The sequence below is a fragment of the Sceloporus occidentalis genome, unplaced genomic scaffold (genome assembly GCF_023333645.1).
Source record: "Sceloporus occidentalis isolate IW3139 unplaced genomic scaffold, rSceOcc1.0.p SCAF_5, whole genome shotgun sequence".
Taxonomy (NCBI): domain Eukaryota; kingdom Metazoa; phylum Chordata; class Lepidosauria; order Squamata; family Phrynosomatidae; genus Sceloporus; species Sceloporus occidentalis.
Window position 1 is genome coordinate 14,469,590 of NW_028316985.1, and position 20,219 is coordinate 14,489,808.

The following is a 20,219-nucleotide window of genomic DNA, read 5'->3' on the forward strand; positions in this document are numbered from 1 at the left end:
GCCATACAATCTAAAACAACAACATTACGGCCCATTACAAACAGGTGTAATAGTACGGACTGGGTCCGTACTAGGGTTAGAAAGGGGCGTCACTTCTTGACGCCCCTAACCCTAGTACGGACCCAGTCTGTACAAAATGGCGGCGCCCATTCCACACGGGGAGCACCATTACGACGTCACCACCGCACCACCTCCAAAAGAGGCGGCGCAGTTGTGACGTCGCGCCATGCGAGGGCGCCTAGAGCGCCCTTTCCACGGCGCGAGAAGGAGCTTTGAAACGGAGCTCCTTCTGCGGTTTGCGTCACTGGCGCAGCCTTTAGATGGCTGCACCAGCAACGCAAGGGAGAAAGGGGCCGAGTGGCCCCTTTCTCCTCCTCCCCGCTGCCGTTGGGTGTCCTTGGGGCATGAAGCCCCAAGGAAACCCCTTTCCAGGTCGTGAGGAAGCGGCCTTTTGCCGCTTCCCCACGGCCTGGAAAGTGGCGGATCGGGGCCTCAGAGGCTGCTGAGGCCCCGATACAGCGGGGAAAGGGCCAGTTACAGGCCACCCCAAACAGGTGGTCTGTAACCCGCCTACATGATTAAAATATCTCTAAAATTATACTAACTAGTGTATAATAAATTTCAATTTGAATTTTTTAAAGAATATTTTTAATATACAAAAGGGCTGTTTCTCTGGATCCATAACTCTTGATTTGTCTGACTCAAGGACAGATATTACAGAATAGATGTTAAAAATTAGTAAAATACCAACCTGGGTAAATTCACCTGACTTCAGATCCCTTAGTTTAGAGCAAATGGTTAGTGTAGTTGCTAAGTGTGCAAACTAACAAGTTCCTGGTTCAATTGCTACTTGTGTCATGAACTTACAAAGTTGTCTTAAGCAAGACATTATTCTCTCAGCCTGAGTGCCACATTTGCAGCACAGGTCTAATAATTATTACCTGTTTTACAAGGTTGTTGTAGAGCTAACCTTGGACATTTTCAATAAGTTGGGAGTACCCTGAAATGCATAGTATTCAAGCCAAGCCAAGTTATTTTGCTGCCTAAGACACAAAATCTGTCAAACACCCCAGCTTCATCCTCCTGCTCCATTGAATAACATTGCCTTTTTGGAACAATCATGAACTTGAAGTGACTGCTATATTCCGCTAGTGGTAGGATTGGATTATAAATGTTGTTGTTGTGTGCCTTCAAGTAGTTCTGACTTATGGGAACCCTAAGGTGAACCTATCATATTGTTTTCTTGGCATGTTTTTCATAGGGGGTTTGTCATTGCCTTCCCCTGAGGCTGAAAGCATGTGACTTGCCCAAGGTCACCCAGTGGGTTTACATGGCTGAGCTTGGATTCAAATCCTCGTCTCCAGAGTCATAGTCCAGTGCTCAAACTACTACACCACACTGGCTCTCCTGTATAGGTGTATACACACACACACACACACACACACACACACTTTTGTGTTAATTCTATGATGTTTCAGATGCATTATTATTGTTGAGGATTTCTGTGATCCGTTCACACTGACCCTATTGCCTTATTCCTATGAATGAAGACACCTCTTGGATGCCCTCTGCTCAGGTTTTACAGATTCAGGCACTTCCTTGATTATGTCTATGCATCTGGAATATAATCTTCCTCTTTTTCTACTGCCTTCTATCTTACCACACATTGTTGCATTTTCTAGAGAATCATGTTTTCTCATGATAGGGCAAAAATATGCTAGCTTGAATTTAGTCATTTTGGCTTCTAAGGAGAGTTGGGGCTTGATTTCTTCTAGGGCTATTTTTTTTTTTTTTTGGTCTTTTTAATAGTCCATGCTATCCTCAGAACTCTTCTCCAGCACCACATCTCAAATGAATTGATTTTCTTCAGCTTCCTTCAGACTTGGTCACACAAGGCTAAAAAGTGGAATTTTACCACTTGGCTGGTACTTATCAGATGAAGTTGTGCCCGTTCTGCTGCTGGTTTGTATTCCATTTATTACTGTAGTACATCTCTTCATTGTTGGACAAAATCCGTCAACATGCTCTCAGTCTCAATGCTATTTCACTGCTGCCTTCATGCAATAGCTCCCTTCCACTTCAGTCCTGCTTCTCAGGCAGTCATATGGTGTAAGTGGGTGTGATTCTGCTCCTCACCACTCCTCTCCCTTGCAGCAATCATGGAAGCTATTGCTTCCTCAAAGCTGACTGCTTTGTGCACATTCACACTGCGGCCGACTTCACAAGGCAGTTAGCAATCCCAATCGCTCATTCCCATCCTTCCGTAAACATATCTCATGACCATGGATTGCGAAAGTGCTATCATAGAGAAAAGTGTGATTGAGGTGGGACGACAGGCTGGTATGATAGTCCTTCACCATCCATTTCACACAACCATAGATAGTGATTGGTAATACAGTGCTATGGACAATCCTAAATTTAGTATTCAGTGATATACCTTCACACTTAGGATCTTGTCTTGTTCTTTCATAGCTGCCTTTCCAAGCCCTAGTCTTCTGATTTCTTGATTGCAGTTTATATTCTGATAAATGATTGAGCCAAGGTATGAAGAAACTTTAACTATTTCAATTTTTTAATTGTTTCCAATAATAATAATAATAATAATAATAATAATAATAATAATAATAATAATGTTATGTAAATAATCCATAAACCATTATTTTTGTTTTCTTAATGTTCAGTTGTTAAACTTGCTTCAGCAGTTTCTTTCTTTACTTTCTTCAGTGACTGTTCCAAGTCTTTGTTATTTTTTGCTAGTACAGTAGACCTGCCTCTTACGTGTGGGATCCATTCCGGACCCTCCGTGTAAGAGGAACTGAGCGTATGCTCAAATCCCATTCAGAATAATGGGCTGCACTTCCGCGGCATGCCATGGTGCATGCGCCATGGGAGCACCCCCGTTGTTTTGATTGGGGCTTGCCTTACGTGTGACCTCAAGTCTGAAGAAGGCAAGCCCACGTAAAGGGTGGGCCAGTTGTAGTAAGGTATCATCTGCACATCTTAAATGATCAATGTCCGTTATTCCAGTTTTCATACATCCTTCCCCTGAAAGCGACTTCATTTTACTCCTTGCGGAGGTCGCACCATTTGGTTGGTGCAGCCTCCATCCAGGGAAAAAATGGGTGGCTGTAGGTCGCCCTTCCGGGGTGGTCTGTCTGTACCAGCCCTCAGAAGTAGACCTGACTCTTTCTCTGTAGATTGAGGCAGCTCTATTGTATGCCATCTGTTCCTGGTGATTCATTTCCCCAAATGCTCTGAGTGCAGCTTTCACTTCACTTTCTAAAATTTAAGGTTTGTCTTCATATGGGTCTTCTTCAAATGAGTCTTTTATTTTTTTATCATTCATCTGTTTTATATAGCTGTTCCGTATATTGTTTCTATCATCTTTTTCCCCATCTTGATTTAAATTTCCCTTTGGAAATTGGAAGGAAATCCCTTGTTCTTCCTTTTTTCTGTTGTCAACCTCTGTCTTTTCATTGATTATAACAGCACTTCTCCATATCCCTGCACACTAGTCCTTTAACAGTTGCATTCAGGGTTCTGGTTCTATTTCTGTCCCCTTTAAACTTTTTCCTCTTGTCTGACCTTTAACTGTTTGAAGGGTTTAATTTGTCCTCCATTGATGCTTCTCCTTCTTTTTGGCTGCAGACTGTGTCTTTTTCTATTCCACATTGACAATGTGCCTGGCTTTAGGCCATAATTCAGCTGATTACCAATCTGTAAAGCTCAGTAGTACAAATTTGTTTTTCACATTGTCTTTAAATTCTGCAGGGATTTTCTTCAGGTTATATTTCAGTGTGATGCTTGGCTTAGTGTTTTTCTTCAGGTTTATTGCAAATTTTGATATTAGTAATGCATGGTCTGTGCCACAATCTGCTCCTGGTTTTGTTTTTGCCATGAGAATAGAGCTTCTCCATCTTCTGTTTCCAAATATATACAGTAGTCTGACTGATTTTTATATTGTCCATTCGTGATATCCATGTGTACAGTCGCCTCTTTGGTTGCATGAAGAATGTGTTTGTGATGAACAGACTGTTGACCTTGCAGAATTGCATCAGTCGTTCTCCTGATTTATTTTTTTATCCTAGTGACAATTTTCCTATAATCTTTTACGCTTCTTTGCTTCCTGCTTTTGTTTTCTAATCACACAGTGCTTAACAAGAAGTTAATAATTTTTGGTGTGTAATGAATATTTTCCTGGACTCCAGCACAGAATCTTTTAATTTCTTAGTCTTTTGCTTTTGTGGTTGGTGGTTATAGTAATAGGTTTTTCCTGAAGTCTTATTGATATTAATCACTTTGATTGATATTGCTATATCTCTCCTTACTATTAATACCAACTGATTTCTTTGTATCTTTTCAATTCCTGTGTAAAACACTATGCAATTACGTGATTCAAAATGTCCCATTCCTGTCCATTTTGCTACATCTCTCTTTAATGCCACCCGATATTTTCGTATCTTTTCATTTCCTATGTAAAACACTAGGCAATTACGTGATTCAAAATGTCCTATTCCTGTCTATTTTGCTATCTCGTCTCAAGTATTGCAATGTTTATATGCTCCATTTCTTGTTTTTAATGTCTAGCTTCCCTTGATTCACGTTTCTTACATTCTGTGTTCCTATAATATATATTGTGCAGCTTCCGACTTTCTTTTCAGCTCTGAGCACACCGATAGCTTGTCATCCTTTTCGGTTGAGTCTAGTTGTGCCATTAGCCACAGAGTTATTCATAGTTGTGCCATTAGCCATGGCACCTCTGTTCTGCTCTGTTAGCACATTTTGTGCATCCTGTCCCTAAATCTCGTTTTATATTGGATTCTCGCGTCATAGGATTTCCATGGTGAAAAGATTTTTAAGAGTGGCGTCACCGTTGCCTCCCTTTGTGCAGTACTAGGTAGCATAAGCTATGGTGTCACTAATATAGCAGTATAAAACATTTAAAATAACAGCAGCAGACATGGGCTGTTTGTGCAAAAAGGGCTAATGCAGTTTACCAAAACAAAAACAAAACAAAAGGAAAAAACAGGAAAAAAAACCCAGTAACAACAAAAAGCAGAAGGAGAAGCCTTGGCAGAATGGAGAGAGAAAGGGGGACCAAAACAATAGTGATGAAGTCAAGAGGGGGCAACACCACCATGCTCGATTAAATATATTTTGCCTTACTTTCAGTAGGGGATGAGGACTGTGTTTCAGCTAGTTGTAAAGTCATTGGAATTCAGAATATAATAAAGGTCCCATGTAAATTAAAGACTGTACTAGTTGTTTTTCCATGTGTAATTAAAAAGATACAGGGATTTAGGTGGAAGTACAAGTTTGGGCTGCTCAGTACTGAAGGAAAAGTTGAGAGAAAAGAAATTGCCTCTTGCTCTTGCCCCAATAGCAGCCCATTCCATTAATTAAGCACACACATGCACACACAAATAGGCGCCTTACACATGGCTGCTCTGTAATGTCTAATTTTGCCCTGCATAAAACTAAACTGAAAGCTCTTTTGTTGCCATTTCAAAGAAGCTTGCTAATATATATGGAGATCTGATCCTATTCATGTCTAGTCAATTGTAAATGTTCAATGCAATGTCCTTTGCAGCGTGAAAGAATAATTTATTGAGTTAAATGCATTGATCTCCCCTTTTAAAAAAGACCCTCCGCCAATGCCGATTATAGCTATTTTACACCTTTCTTGTGTTGATAGTTTCTGTGCAGGCAGTATGTAGCCAATAAGACCAACTTTCTTCTGACTACCTCTCCATACTTAGCTAAACATGTCCTTGGACAGTATACAGGGTTGCATCAACAGGGCCATACTTGAAGTCTTACCAGTTTAATCAAACCTGCCATGGCTTATATTCCATTTACCCAGTTTTCAAAAGCCCACAGTCACCTCCAGAATGAGGCAACCTTTGTAGGGGTTCCCTTCATAATGTTGAGTAAATAGTAATTTCTCTTTAACTGTGTGATGGGCTTCCTTGACCATTTTTCAACTGATACCAAAATAACAACCAGCTAGATTTGATACCTTGGTTAAATCTCACTTATTGTATTTGTTTGTGCAGATTATAAGTGGGCATCAATTACCACCTAGCAGTCTCTCAAGGACTAATAAAGCCGACCCCTTAGTTGTAATAGAAATTTATGGTGTTCCAGAAGACCAGACAAAACAACACAGTTCTGTAGTTAAGGGCAATGGTGAGTACAATAATATATTAGATTGGTTAAAGTTTCAATAATTAAGAATTCAGCTCATTAACTTTCACAGATTATCAAAGTTATTTATTTGGCAGTTTGACCAATACAGAGAAACAGCAATGCAAACATCAATTAGAAAAGCAGCACTGGCACAGAAAAAGTTAGTAATGTTATTATTTTACATTTTGAGTATATTAAGTTTCTTCTGATTTTGTTCAAACACTTTAACCTCCCTTTGACACACATATATCCATATGGATTAATACAATCCTATATTACATATTATGTAGTGTCCCATCCCAGCACATATCATCCCATATACACATTTAAGAACAGATATATTGCAACCAAGAAGGACAAAAAAGGGGAAGGGGGGAAAGAAGGACAAAGTAAAGGACAAGTGATGTGAATGATGGTGCTTCAAGCTCATTAATCAGAGAAAATTATTAATACAACCCTTATACCAAGGGGTCATAAACTTGGAGTCCAGGTGCTAATATTGCTGTCATTTCACAGAAATCCCATTAACCAGACCTTGCTTGTATGAGAAATTCCCCTTTAATCAAATCAAAGGTGGTAATCCTGTGGCTCATGTATAGCACTTGCTACCAACCTTCAGTTAAAAAAAAATCTGGCAAAAAACGTTTGTTCAGTTGAAAAACTCGAATCGGCTGGTTTTGGCATCCCTATCTCCATTTCCCTGCCCACCCCCAAAGGTTACCAGAAGTGATCAGACCATCATGTGGGACAGGAGAACATGCATGCCTTTTATGCATGCCCACCCTCATCTAAATTCACTTCAGGGCTGCTTCATCTATTGCTACTTTATGGTATAGAACATGGGCTTGAACTATGATGCAATTACTATGGTTCATTCCAGATGATGGTTTTGTTGTACAATGGTCCTGCCCTAAACACAGAATTTTCCCCAGACATCAGATATTGCCCTCTCCCAATTTTTTTTAGCCCTTCCACGTTTCCCCCCTGCTGCTTCTGTTTTTCTTTCTTTCTTGTAAACAAAATAATTTAAGGAAGAAAATATGGGCTAGCTTCATAGTGCTTTTTGATTAGTCTTAGGAGCCATTTCTCTGGAAGCATCCTAGCTCTGATAGCAAAAAGTGATGACTGCAGATGAGATGAACTCCTATAGGAAATTTAACATCTTTGCATTTTATTTATCTGCTTATTTACTTGTAGAATTTCTCCTTTCTTCTTCAGCCTGCAGGCTTTCAGTACCTAATGCCCCTTCACCCCGGCAAAACTCAGAAACAGAGCTCTAATCAAAAACATGACAGAAGCATTTTTTCCCAAATCTTATCACATGAAAAAGGACTTGTGAACATGTATCCTAGGACTACAGGGAAATCTGGGAGCTGTGCTGTGTTAAAAGGTCTCGTTCTGTGATCACAGGAGACCCGCCTAGCCACTCTTTCTTTTGTTTCTTTTCTCTGTAATTCATACAGACTAGCAATGCATCTGAAGGAAAATTTTATCTAACCACAGGAGTTATTCATTTGAGGATTGTGCATTGTGGTAAGGGTAGGTTAGAGAAAATGTGTCAGTGCAATTCTGAATTTCTGCTCTTTGTGACATTGACCTATATCCTGTTAGTCCTTACTAGAGGAGACACATTCTACTCTAGGATAGAATATGAATCAATGGGATTTACTTACCTGTTGACTTACCAACAGGGAGCCCTGTAGTTAAATGCCAGTACTGTAATCACACGGTTGTGAGTTTGATCCTGAGCACTCCAAGGTCAACTCAGCCTTCTGTCCTTTTGTAGGTTGGTAAAATGAGCACCCAGCTTCTTGGGAGCAATTGTCTTACATGTTGTAAACTGCTTAGAGACTGCTTACTTCAGTATAAAGCAGTATAGAAATGCAAATGCTTTTGCTATTTGATTGAATAACTCTGCTGTAGTTGTAACTAACTAGCAGGATGCCAGCCATTATCTGCCAGCACATAGTACATACACCCACCAAATAGTGATACCTTTATTGGCCAACAGAAAAGCACACTATACTTGTTGCAAGCTTTTGAAGCTCCACTGGCTTCTTCATCAGGCAAGATGTTACATACCAAACAGGAGAAAAATTGGAGAGTAATAAGATGCCTGCTTTTTGTTGTTTCTGTCCTTAATTAAGATGGTATGGGGAAGGTATATTTAGCAGGCTGGGCCCTCCTCCTCTGGCCATGTGGCAATTGGGAGATTTTCAAAGTCCAGGAAATTTAAAGTCCATTTAATATCAAGGACTCCTCTTTTGCAATCCAATATATCTCCATTCCTGTGAGGCCACAGGCTTCTTTGTAGGCAGAGGACAATGGATTCCTCAGGAAGTCTCTATGTTTTTGGATCAGGAACATTTTGGTAGGTGTAGAGGTAAAACAGTCCAACCCAAATTTGAGAAGAAAAAAATTATTTTACCTTGGTTGAAGGTCCCAGTCCACTGGCTCACTCAACTGATTGGCATGTTTTACCTGTATACCTACCAAAATGTTCTTGATGCAAAAACATTGAGACCTACATATAAAAATGACCAAGATGTTTTAAGAAGACATAAGGAATGTTGTATTCTAGGCTTTATCATAAACAAAACTATGTATTCTATTAAAAAGTAGAAATTATATGAGTTTCTGCTTAGCTTTCAATTCCCTTGCATGTATGTGAGCATTTCAGCCCAGTATTCCTGCAGTTAAGAAGCAAGATGAAACTCTTTGAAGAGATATTGTTTCTTGTCTTACATTGCTTTCTTTCTTCTAGCTTTGTGCCCTAGATGGGATGAAACATTCACATTTAATGTCCAAGTTCCAGAGCTTGCCTTAGTACGATTTGTTGTACAAGATCAGCTTTCTCTCACTTCCAACGAGTTCCTTGGCCAGTATACTTTGCCACTTTTGAGCATGAATAAAGGTATTAGAAAGATTTTTTAAAAGCATGACCCCCCACCATCTTTATCAATGTATTGCTCCTCTTATGGGGAAACATGGGAGGTTTGAGGCAACAGAGCTTTAAAATACATATACTGCAGCCTTCTCTAAACTAGCCCTCTTTAGATGTACTGGACCACATCAAAGCCATTCTGAGTCCCAGTTCTGGGAAAAGACTGGCAAATAAATAAATAAATAAATAAATAAATAAATAAATATATATCAACCTTAATCATTGGCCATGCTATCTGGGCTTAATTGGCGTCTAAAACATCTCCGGAGGGCACCAAATTGGGAAAGTTTGGCATAGTGATACTTCTGCTCTCATTAATGAAATCAGAACTCTTGTAATATGACATTATTTTTATAGTCTCGTTAAGTGCCTATGGTGCTTGGAGATATTTGGCAATTTGGCAATTGAAGATATTTGGGCAAAGCCACTCCAATGCATCTAAAGGGCCATAAGAAGAAGTGGGTCTTTGATGATCCTCAAAAAAAAAAAAAAAAAGTGCCCACAAAGATAAATGTTGATGCCTCCAAGTGTATCTGACCTAATTCATTCCTACTCAAGGAAGTAAAAGCTGTTCAAGGAAATTTTTTCCACTGTCACATGTGGTAGAAACTCTTTCTTTGACGGTTTTTAAAATGTGGATGGATGTTCATCTGTTGGGGTGCTTTAGTTGTGTATTCTTGCGGCTTTGGACATATTAGAAGTGCTCTCCCTCTTAGAATCATAGAGTTGGAAGAGACCACAAGGGCCATCCAGTCCAACCCCCTGCTATGCAGGAAATCTCAATCAAAGCATCCCCGACAGATGGCCATCCAGCTGGGGATTCTTTGATTGAGATTTCCTGCATGGCAGGGGGTTGGACTGGATGGCCCTTGTGGTCTCTTCCAACTCTATGATTCTAAGAGGGAGAGCACTTCTAATATTCATTCAAGTCCAGTTTCCCTTTACAATTACAGTTTAAGTGGTTAAACATTAATTTTGTGGGAGAAAATTATTAGGTTCAGTACTTGTTGAATTTTCTGTTTTTTAAATATTTGAGCCCTCCCCCCCCCCATACAAATCATGATATTTTAATATGCATCCTTATGCAATCTTTTACAAGCTATTCAATTTGTTTTATCTGTAGGAAGTTTATTATGCACATCTCCATGTTACTTACAGTTCTATGAAATGAGATTAGGGCTCATTTCATGCAACTGTTGGGTCACTTGCAGTTGTACTAGGAGCATGCGCTGTGGTGCTTATAATCTGTTTGGAGGTATCACTTGTGGTTCTTTATTTGTAGTCACTCTGGTTCCCATGATAACAGTGGCTACTTTTGCAAACTCAATGATTGCCCTGTATGCTTTGAGGCTACTTCTTGTTTGAACTGGCCATAATTCTGGCCAGTGCAGCCCTTTATAGGAAGGAGCCATTTTGCTGCAGTGAGAAATGGAAGAGATGTTCCTTTCCAGTATGTTCCAGCGTGCTATTTGTATGATTTTGTAAATCAAGAACTTAAGAGCACAAAAGAGTATCAAGGGAGTATCAAGACTCAGCAGGAGGCAAGTAGCTGTTGATAACCTTTGTGTTAAGGTCTCCCTTAAGTTTATTAGGAATGGGATATTGTGTGGATGAATGCATAAGAGGGTATAAGTTGCAACTTGCAGGTTCGGAAGAGAAAATTTAAAATGGTAAATCTAAGCCAAGTGTTTAAAGATCAGATAGAGTTGCATGTTTAATAAGAAAAATATGAAGCGGCTTTTTAACTGAGTCAGGTCATTGGTCCATCTAGCTCAATATTATCCGCACTGACTGGCAGCAGTTCTGAGAATTCAGAGACAAATCTTTCTCAGCTTTGTGATGAAGAATAATAAAACCTGGGGCTTTTTGAATGCAACGTATATTACTTTACTGCTAAATTGCAACCCTTACCCTAATCTATCAACATGCCTCAAAGCTATCTGTAGGTATTCTGTCATTGTGTTTAGATATCCAGTCCCCCCCCCCAATGTTATTAGATATTAATTGTATTGTTCTGTTTAATATTATGTAATTCAACTGCCCAATTAGATGTAATGTTTACAGAATACAGTTCTACAGAATTGAAGACTATTGTGGTATACTATGTTTCTATCAAAATGTCCAGCATTGAGATGGATTAGAATGGGAAAAATTCCCAGTATATTTCCAAGAACATTGTCAAGGCATGTAGTGACTTTGTGAGGACTGCCCTTTCTCTAGAGGGTATGCTTATCAAATTTGCAGATGATACCAAATTAGGAGGAGTAGGTTCTGGAGAAGAGTGCTGAGGATTTCACGAAGAGCTAAAAAGACAAATGAATGGGTCCTAGAGCAGATCAAGCCAGTAATCTCTCTGGAAGCCAAGATGACAAAACTTATGCTGTCATACTTTGGACACATCATGAGAAGGCACGACGACTCACTGGAAAAAACAATAATGCTAGGAAGGGTGGAAGGAAATAGAAAGAGAGGAAGGCTGCATGCTAGATGGATGGACTCTATTAAGGAGGTCACGGATATGAATGTACAGGAATTGGGGGTCATTCCCACTGCAGTTTGCTCTGAAGCAGGATTCGAGGCAAATGGCCTTCGTTCCCATTTGAAACCCCTTCTGATCCTCATTGGATTGATTGAGGGAAGGAACAAATGGCAGAGGTGTGTGTGTGTCCCATCCCTCCCCAGTGCTGCCTTTTGAGTTTGTGGTTGTGACATGGATACTTTTTTAAAAAATAAAATCAATTGATGAATCAATAGATTGCTCTTGCAACTACTTAGAAAAGCAAGTTGTTGCTAAGCCATTCTATCAATTTATCGCTTAATTTTTATTTATTTATTTATTTAAAAAAAACGTTGCTGTGTTCCCCGTCCTCCTCCTCCTCCCAGGTACCTTCCTTCCTCTTTCTCCTTCCTTCCACTTCCTCCTTCTCTCAGCAGCCTGAGCTGTGGGCAAAGGCGTGTCCCACACACCTCCTCCTCCCAGACACCTTCCTTCCTTCCTTCCTTCCTTCCTTCCTTCCTTCCTTCCTCTTCCTCTTCCTCTTCCTCTTCCTCTTCCTCCTTTCTTCTCCCAGCAGCCTGAGTCGCTTGTGCGCGTACACACACACACACACACACACACACACCCCTCCTCCTCCTCCTCCTCCTCCTGGGTATCTTCCTTCCTTCCTTCCTTCCTTCCTTCCTTCCTTCCTCCTCTTCTCCTTTCCTTCCTTCCTCCTCCTCCATCACTTCCTTCCCCTTCCTTCCTTCCTTCTGCTCCTTCTATTAGCAGCCTGAACCGTGGGCAAAAGCTTGTGCTTGGGCAGAGGGGAGCGCGTACACACACACACACACACACACACACACACAGACACTCCTCCTGGGTACCTTCCTTCCTTCTTCCTCCTTCCTGCCTCCTCCTTTCTTCCCCCATGGCTCCAGCCACAGCAGCAGCACCTCACAGGCAGGGATCCAGGAGGGAAGCAGAGGGGCGGGCTTTGCTGGATGACAGCTGGGTCATTGCCTTGCCCCGGAGTGCACCTCTCTCTGCCTGAGGATTCCCTTCCCAGGGAAGGAGAAGCAGCAAAAGGGAAGGGAGAGAAAGAAGGAGCAGGAAGGAGGGAGCACTAGAGACACACGCAGGCCTTCCTGGTCCTTTCCTCCTCTCACTTCTTCCCCCTCCTCCATCCCCAACTCAGGGGCTTCTCCCTCCCTCCCTCCCTCCCTCCTGCTGCTGTCAAATGATTGACATATGAAGTGACAGAAATGAGAACAAGAATTGTGCCAGAAAAAACATGCTTACTCTGGAGTAAGGAAAATCTTGTTTGTAGTGAGAACGAGGGACGATTGATTTCTGTTATGCAACCAAGCTGAATCAGAAATGGAGTCATCCTTCCTATGGGAATGAGCCCCTAGCTTAACAAGACTATGTGTGAAGGGAATCTAGGAGTTCTAGTAGATGACAAGTTGAACATGAGTCAACAGTGTGGTGTGGCATCTTAAAAAGCCAGTGCAATTCTAGGCTGCATCAATAGAAGTATAGTGTCTAGATCAAGGGAAGTAATAGTGCCACTCTGTTCTGCTTTGGTCAAGCGTCACCTGGAACATTGTGTCCAGCTCTGGGCACCACAGTTCAAAAAGGATGTTGACAAGTTGGAGCATGTCCAGAGGAGGGCGACCAAAATGGTGAAGGGTCTGGAAACCATGCCCTATGAGGAGAGACCTAGGGACCTGGGTATGTTTAGTTTGAAGAAGAGAAGGTTAAGAGATGATATGATAGCCCTGTTTAAATATTTGAAGGGGTGGCATACTGAGGCTGGAGCGAGCTTGTTTTATGCTGCTCCAGAGAATAAGACCTATAACAATGGATGCAAGCTACAGGAAAAGACATTCCAGTTAAACATTAAGAGGAACTTCCTGACAGTAAGAGCTGATCAACAATGGAACACACTCCCTCAGAGAGTGGTGGAGTCTCCTTCTTTGGAGGTTTTTAAACGTAGTCTGGGTGGCCATCCATTGGGAGTGCTTTAATTGTGTGTTTCTGCATGGCAGGAGGTTGAACTCAATGGCCCTTGAGGTCTATTCCAACTCTGATTCTTCCTAAAGACAATCCTCTTAGTGGATCCTAGGTAAGGTAGTGTCAGCAGTGGGATCAAATTTTGCCTCTCCAAGATTTTGTGCCAAAGTGTTCTGCTTTTTACAGTCAAGGTTACAAATGAGATGAGTCTTAACCTACCTCGTAACCACAATATCACCTGAGGGACAGGATTGGTATTTCCATAATAATAATTGCTAGTGTTGTGTATCTTCAAGTTGTTTCTGATAACTGGTGACTCTCAGGTGAACCAATCACAAGGATGTCTTGGCCAGGTTTGTTCAGAGGGGGTTTGCTGAGGGAGTGTGAATTGCCTAAGATCACCCAGTGGGTTTCTGTCATAGGTCTTCTATATTCCTAGACCAGTGCTCAAACCACTACACAACACTGGATCTTGGTATTTTCCATAATACTTGCCAATGGTACCCCAAGGACTGAACATTCCTACTTCCATTTCTTAGTTAATTTAAAGTGAAAAAAATATAGACAACTGGGTTTTCTATATCTTGATTTGCATGAAACTTTTTGCTTGCATTCATTCATTGCTATTGTATTTCCAGGTTATCGTCAGGTTCCACTGCTTTCCAAACTTGGTGTCAGTCTTCATCCTGCTTCTCTCTTTATACATGTCTGGTACTTTAAGCAAAAATAATTGTTACCAGTGTTCCCTCAGCTGTTTGTTCTCTCAATAAAAACCATGGTGGAATAGTACTTAGTACTTAATGTTATAAATAATTTTAGTTTTAATTATGCATGTCAATACTATTAGGAAAAATAAAAGCAGTATAAGACACTACTAAGTAATACATTGTAACCATTCTGTTTGCAGCAACTGCCAGAAGATGTCTCAGAACTCAAAAACATGGTTCATCAAGGTGGCTTTGTGTCTTGGGAGGTAGCTCTTATATTATTTCCAGCTTCTTTTCTGTCCAGTCATTTTTGTTAATTTTCAACAAAGACTTTCCTATCAAATGGAAATGAAATTTCATTGGCCATCTATGCAAGGTCACTAAGTTAATAACCAATTACCCATGAATATAACTAGCCATTTATTGGTCATTATCATTTTGGCTACCTATTGTCAGATTATTTATTATTATTATTATTATTATTATTATTATTATTATTATTATTATTAACCTTTATTTATAAAGCGCTGTAAATTTACACAGCGCTGTACATACAGTCTTTTGAATTGGACGGTTCCCTGCCCTCAGGCTTACAATCTAAAAAGACACGACACAAAGGGAGTGGTGGTGGGGAAGGGGCCTCTCTAGTAGGATAATACATATAAAATACATAGCAATACAGGAAATGATTCAATAAAACAGACAACAAAAGAACATCAAATAGCAAGTGACAATTATGCAATGCCTGGGAACGCTGCCCTGGACGGGATGGTCTTCAACTCCGTTTTGAAGCTGGTTAAAGAAGTGATGGTTCTTGCTCGCGGGGGAAGAAGGTTCCAGGAGTGAGGGGCAGCGAGTGAAAAGGGGCGAATCCGGGATGGGGCAGAGGAAATCCTGGGCTGGGACAGCAGACCTTGACTACCAGAATGGAGGGCCCTAGTGGGAAGGTGAGGAGAAATAAGGTCTGATAAGTAAGGAGAGGCCAGCCCATGGAGAGCTTTAAATGTTGACAGCAGGAGCAGATATTTGCATTATGTATGATACACCAGGATTGAGCATAGTCACATCAGCAAATCACTCTTTCAGTTTTCCCATAATTTTCTTGCATGTCAAGACTTTCTCTTTATCTCATATTTATGCATATTTTATATTTTGGGTTATTTGGCTGAGTGCCTGTACTGTTAATAGTTTCCTGCCTGACACACATTTTACTTCTTATCTTCTGAAGATACCAGTCACACATGTCCCTTTTATCTTGGAACATTCAGGTTTCAAGGACTCAAATTTTGCAAACTGTACACAAAATATAGCATCCAGCCTACAAGAGTAAGCAACTTGTGTACTTTTTGTATACATTATTCTCTTTCATATAACTGACATTGGGCATAATCAATGCCATCTAACACAAATTTTTACCATTTTTTTTTTTGTTTTACAAGAAGCTGTTTGTACAGAGCCTTGGTGGTATACTTTCTAAAACCAGTAAAATAAAACAATTCATTAAGAAATAGTTTTCTGTTTATGACTATTACAACCAGTCCCAAGGTCGAATTACATGTGCTTCTAAATGTGCAGTGTTTTTATTTTGGAAAAAAGATAAAAGTCCATTCATGGAGGTTACAAATGATCAGTGCTATTCTAATCCAAAGATGTGCTGACAAGGCCAAATGGTGGTGATGATGATAGTGATGGTGATGATGATGGTGGTAATTTTATATTCCCTGTTCCCAGAAATAAGACTCAATGTGGCTCACAAGTTTTAAACTAGAGAACACAATGGTAAAAACACAAAACAAAGCTATTCTTAAAAAGTAATTAACTATAGAATTTACACAACCAGCTAAAGGATATTCATTGAAAAGGGCAAGAAATAAAAACTGTACACAACAAGTCTTTTCCATATAGTCAGTTACCCAAAGCCTATTGAAGTAAATATTTATTATGCAGAAAGACAATAAGCTGGGAACAGCCACTGGGAAGGCCCTTTTCTGCAGTCCAACTAAACATGGCTTTGAGGTGAAAGGGACTGAAGGAGGGCTTCCCCCAAGATCTTGATGCATGACCAGGTTTCTGTGAACGAAATGATTCTTCAGATTGCCTGGATCCATAATATATGTTATAATCAGCACTGTGAACTGTGCCTGAACATAGTCTGACAGCCAATAGAGTTGTTCTAACATGGGCGTTTTATGCTCCTTATAACCAGCCTTGGTCAACAGTCTGGCGCCAACTCTGATCCAACCCTGGTTTTTGAGCACTTTTCAACCTGTTACTCCAATTTAAACAGGATGTAACTAAGGTAGGTATCACCATAACCAGATTAGACATTTCTAGGAATATCAAACTAGTATACACATTTAACTATGAGGACAACATATGTCTGGTCATGACAGAACCAAGGGCATTTAGGGCCGAATGTAGGGTTATTTTAAAAGGAGAGTAAGCCCATTGAGCACAGGTTGAATTCCTATTTCCTAATCTGCCTTTCAACGAATCAGAAGTGCCTCTGCCTTGTACTTCAGTTTGTTTGTACTGCTCCATTACTGTTGAGAAACACTGGTTTAGAAGTGAACCATAACTACTTCCTTATATTTATGTGGGAGAAGCAGAGTTGGGTGTCATTGGACTCCAAAACTCCCAACTACCTCTACCAGTGGTTTAATGTATGAAATAAATTCCAAGGGGGAACGAAATGAGCAAGGAGGGCTCCATAAGCCAGTGGTTGGGGTGAAGAACAGGAATTTCACCTTCTAGATCTGTCCCACTAGTGCTGATTAAATTATTCATGGGAAGCTGGTAAGTGATCCACATTTTCTTCTCTTGTACCAAGACATAAATGACTTGGTGCTGGATCCTAGAGAAGTAATGGATTGGATGAGGGAAAATAGACTTAAGCTGAATCCAAACAAAACGGAGGTACTCGTGATAGGTAATCCCAATCTGGATATGGAGATAAGTCTGCCAGTCCTGGACAGGGTCACACTTGCCCTGAAGGATTGCGTCCGCAGCCTGGGGGTGCTCCTGGACTCGTTGCTTAAATTGTCATCTCAGATTGACGCGATGACCAGGAGTGCCTATTATCACCTTCGACTGATACGCCAGCTGCAGCCCTACTTGGAGCAGCGGGAACTAGAAATGGTTGTACATGCACTGGTAACCTTGTCTTGATTTCTGTAATGTACTCTACATGGGGCAATCCTTGTGCCACGTCCAGAAGCTTCAATTGGTACAAAACATGGAAGCCAGACTGGCCGCTGGACATTCTAGGTTCAACTGAATAATACCTGTCTTAAACACATTGCACTGGCTGCCTATCAGCTTCTGGGCACAGTACAAGGTGTTGGTTATTACCTATAAAGCCCTATATGGCTTGGGTCCAGCTTACTTGAACGAACGCCTCCACCCATATAATAATAATAATAATAATAATAATAATAATAATAATAATAATAAATTTTTATTTATATACCACCCGGTGGCGAACCAATCCGGGCGGTTTACAACATTAAAATAACATACAGCATAAAAACAATATATTTACCTCTCCCCTTAAAAAGTTATTAAACTACATATCTAATTTAAAACCACAATAACTAGTTAAATTAACAATAAATTAAACAAAATAATACCAACCAACAAATCACTGCAACTTCAGTTCTAAAGAAAAGAAAAGGGGGCTTTGGAGACATTACTGAGGAGGGGGGAGATCCTGAGGCCGGGATATTTCAGTCTGGGAAGGCCTGCCTGAAGAGATCCGTCTTGACAGCCTTTTTGAAGCTGTCCAAAGATGTTAATTGATGGATCTCGTCCGGCAGGTCGTTCCAGAGCCTGGGGGCGACAGCAGAAAAAGCCCTCCGGGAGGTTGCCACAAGCCTCGATTTTTGAGGCTGCAACAAGTTCTTCCCAGAGGACCGGAGAGCGTGGGGAGGATTGTATGGGAAGAGGCGGTCTTAATCCTTCCTGCACACTCTGTTCCTCTGGGAAGAATATTCTACAATCAAGGAAGACCAGATTGGTGATGACTTCTGAGAGGACTTTCTCTGTTGTCCCTTCTAAAATCTGGAATGACCTGCCGGAAGAGATTCACCCGTTACCCTCTCTTGAGGTCTTCAAAAAGGTGATAAAAACGATCCTCTTCCAGAAGGCCTTCCCCAACTGATTATGGCTAGAACTGAAGGAATCCTCCCATTTTTTAACATTCCCTCATTATTCGTCATTTGTTAATTGCCAATTTTTCTTGATGCTATTGCTATGTATTTATGTACGATTTTATTATTATAGCTTTATACTTTATTATTATTATTATTATTATTATTATTATTAAGCTTTATTTATATAGCGCTGTAAATTTACACAGCACTGTGCATACAATCTTTTAATTAGACGGTTCCCTGCCCTCAGGCTTACAATCTAAAAGACACAACACAAAGGGAGAAGGGAATGGTTGTGGGGAAAGGGATCAGGTCCTGGAGTTCATCTTTCCCTCTGAGGCCTGGACCAAGGCAGATGGACTGGAGGGAGGGCTCTGTTTCTTAAGGATAAGCTCGATGGCATTGGAGAGGCCATCGAGCTTTAAGGAGGGAGGTTCCGGGGTTGAAGGTTTGGGAGATTTTGATGTTTTATTATCTTTGTACTGTATAAACCTTGTTCCCCACCTCGATTCCCAAAATGGAAGAGGCAGGATACAAATAAATATATTATTATTATTATTATTATTATTATTATTATTATTATTATCTGCTGACAGAGCAATATGCTTCTGAAATGGCTCTGCTAGCTAAAATCTGGCAGAAGAGATCAGAACAGAAAAGAAGAAAGGGAGGAGCTGAGTTAAACCAGGTCAAAACCTCCCCTATTCCAGTGGTATCCCAGCAACATAGCCGTAATGCAGGCACACCACCAGTAGCATCGCTGGGGTTGGTGTCACCCGGTGTGTGTGTGTGTGTGGGGGGGGGGACTCTTACCTTCAAGTTTCAGCACAACTGCAGCCATGCAGGACTCTGAAGGCAAACTTCCCCCTCCCATCTGGAAAGGCCTTCAAAGTCTGGCGTGGCTGCTCGCCAAGCCACCACCACTGAGAGGGCAGTGTGGTAGCCTGTGTGGCTACTGGGTGAGTGAGAAAAAGACAAAGGGATCCAGCAACTCTTAGGACCATGGTGAGGATGACGGTTGCATGAAACCTCTTTTCAGGGTTCCTTAAAACCACAAGAGCCTCAACAATCATTTCCTGTGGCAATGACTCTCGCTCTTTGTCAGCCCATACGAATGCACTCCCTTAGCTTTATCTTTCACTGTGGCGATTGGGAAACTCTTGCAAGGCTTTGGTGCAGGACATTGCTTCTATGGCTCAGAATGGCATGCACACAGGCTGCCCTCTCTGCCCCAATGAAGAAGTATTGAGAATCCTTTGTCAGAAAGAAGCTTCTCCCTTTGCACCGATCACTTAAGGAGTAGCAACTGAGCAGCACCCAAGAGGCGCCTTGCCCACACTGGCCTTGGGTGAGAGGCTTCTTGGTTACTGTTCAACCAGCTGCTTAGTTGTCCTAGGGAGATCAGCTGCAAAGTAGCTGAGATTGGTTATTTTTAATCTGCAGTAGAACAGTAGATCTAATATCAAGAAATATGCAAGATGTGTGTGAGTGCGTGCTCACACTCACCCGCTAGGGTTACTGCCCAATACAAAAGGGGGAAGTAGCTGGAAAAAGTTTGGGCACCACTAGGTTAGACTGACCAACCCTTAGTTAATTCACCTTCAGACAGAGTTCCACAGTTGTCAGATTTTGACACATTATGTACACCATTCTCAGTTTTATGCAAAATTGGTAGGTTTTGTGCAGTGAACAGCCACCCCCCTTCTGTGTGTTTCTGTAACCTGGGGTTTTGC

At 41.0% G+C, this 20,219-nt stretch overlaps 1 protein-coding gene across 3 annotated transcripts in view; it reads left to right on the forward strand.

Moving 5' to 3' along the window:
• The window catches only part of LOC149311678 (1-phosphatidylinositol 4,5-bisphosphate phosphodiesterase zeta-1-like), a 69,567-nt gene extending 55,171 nt beyond the window's left edge, over positions 1 to 14,396 (forward strand). For all 3 annotated transcript variants that reach the window (XM_089526683.1, XM_089526681.1, XM_089526682.1), the window contains 3 exons: positions 6,057 to 6,189; positions 8,954 to 9,103; positions 14,267 to 14,396. In XM_089526683.1, coding sequence (XP_089382809.1) covers positions 6,057 to 6,189; positions 8,954 to 9,103; positions 14,267 to 14,358 — 375 coding nt within the window. In that variant the 3' untranslated portion in view covers positions 14,359 to 14,396. The remainder of the gene's footprint in view (positions 1 to 6,056; positions 6,190 to 8,953; positions 9,104 to 14,266) is intronic.
• Positions 14,397 to 20,219: the final 5,823 nt, after the last annotated feature.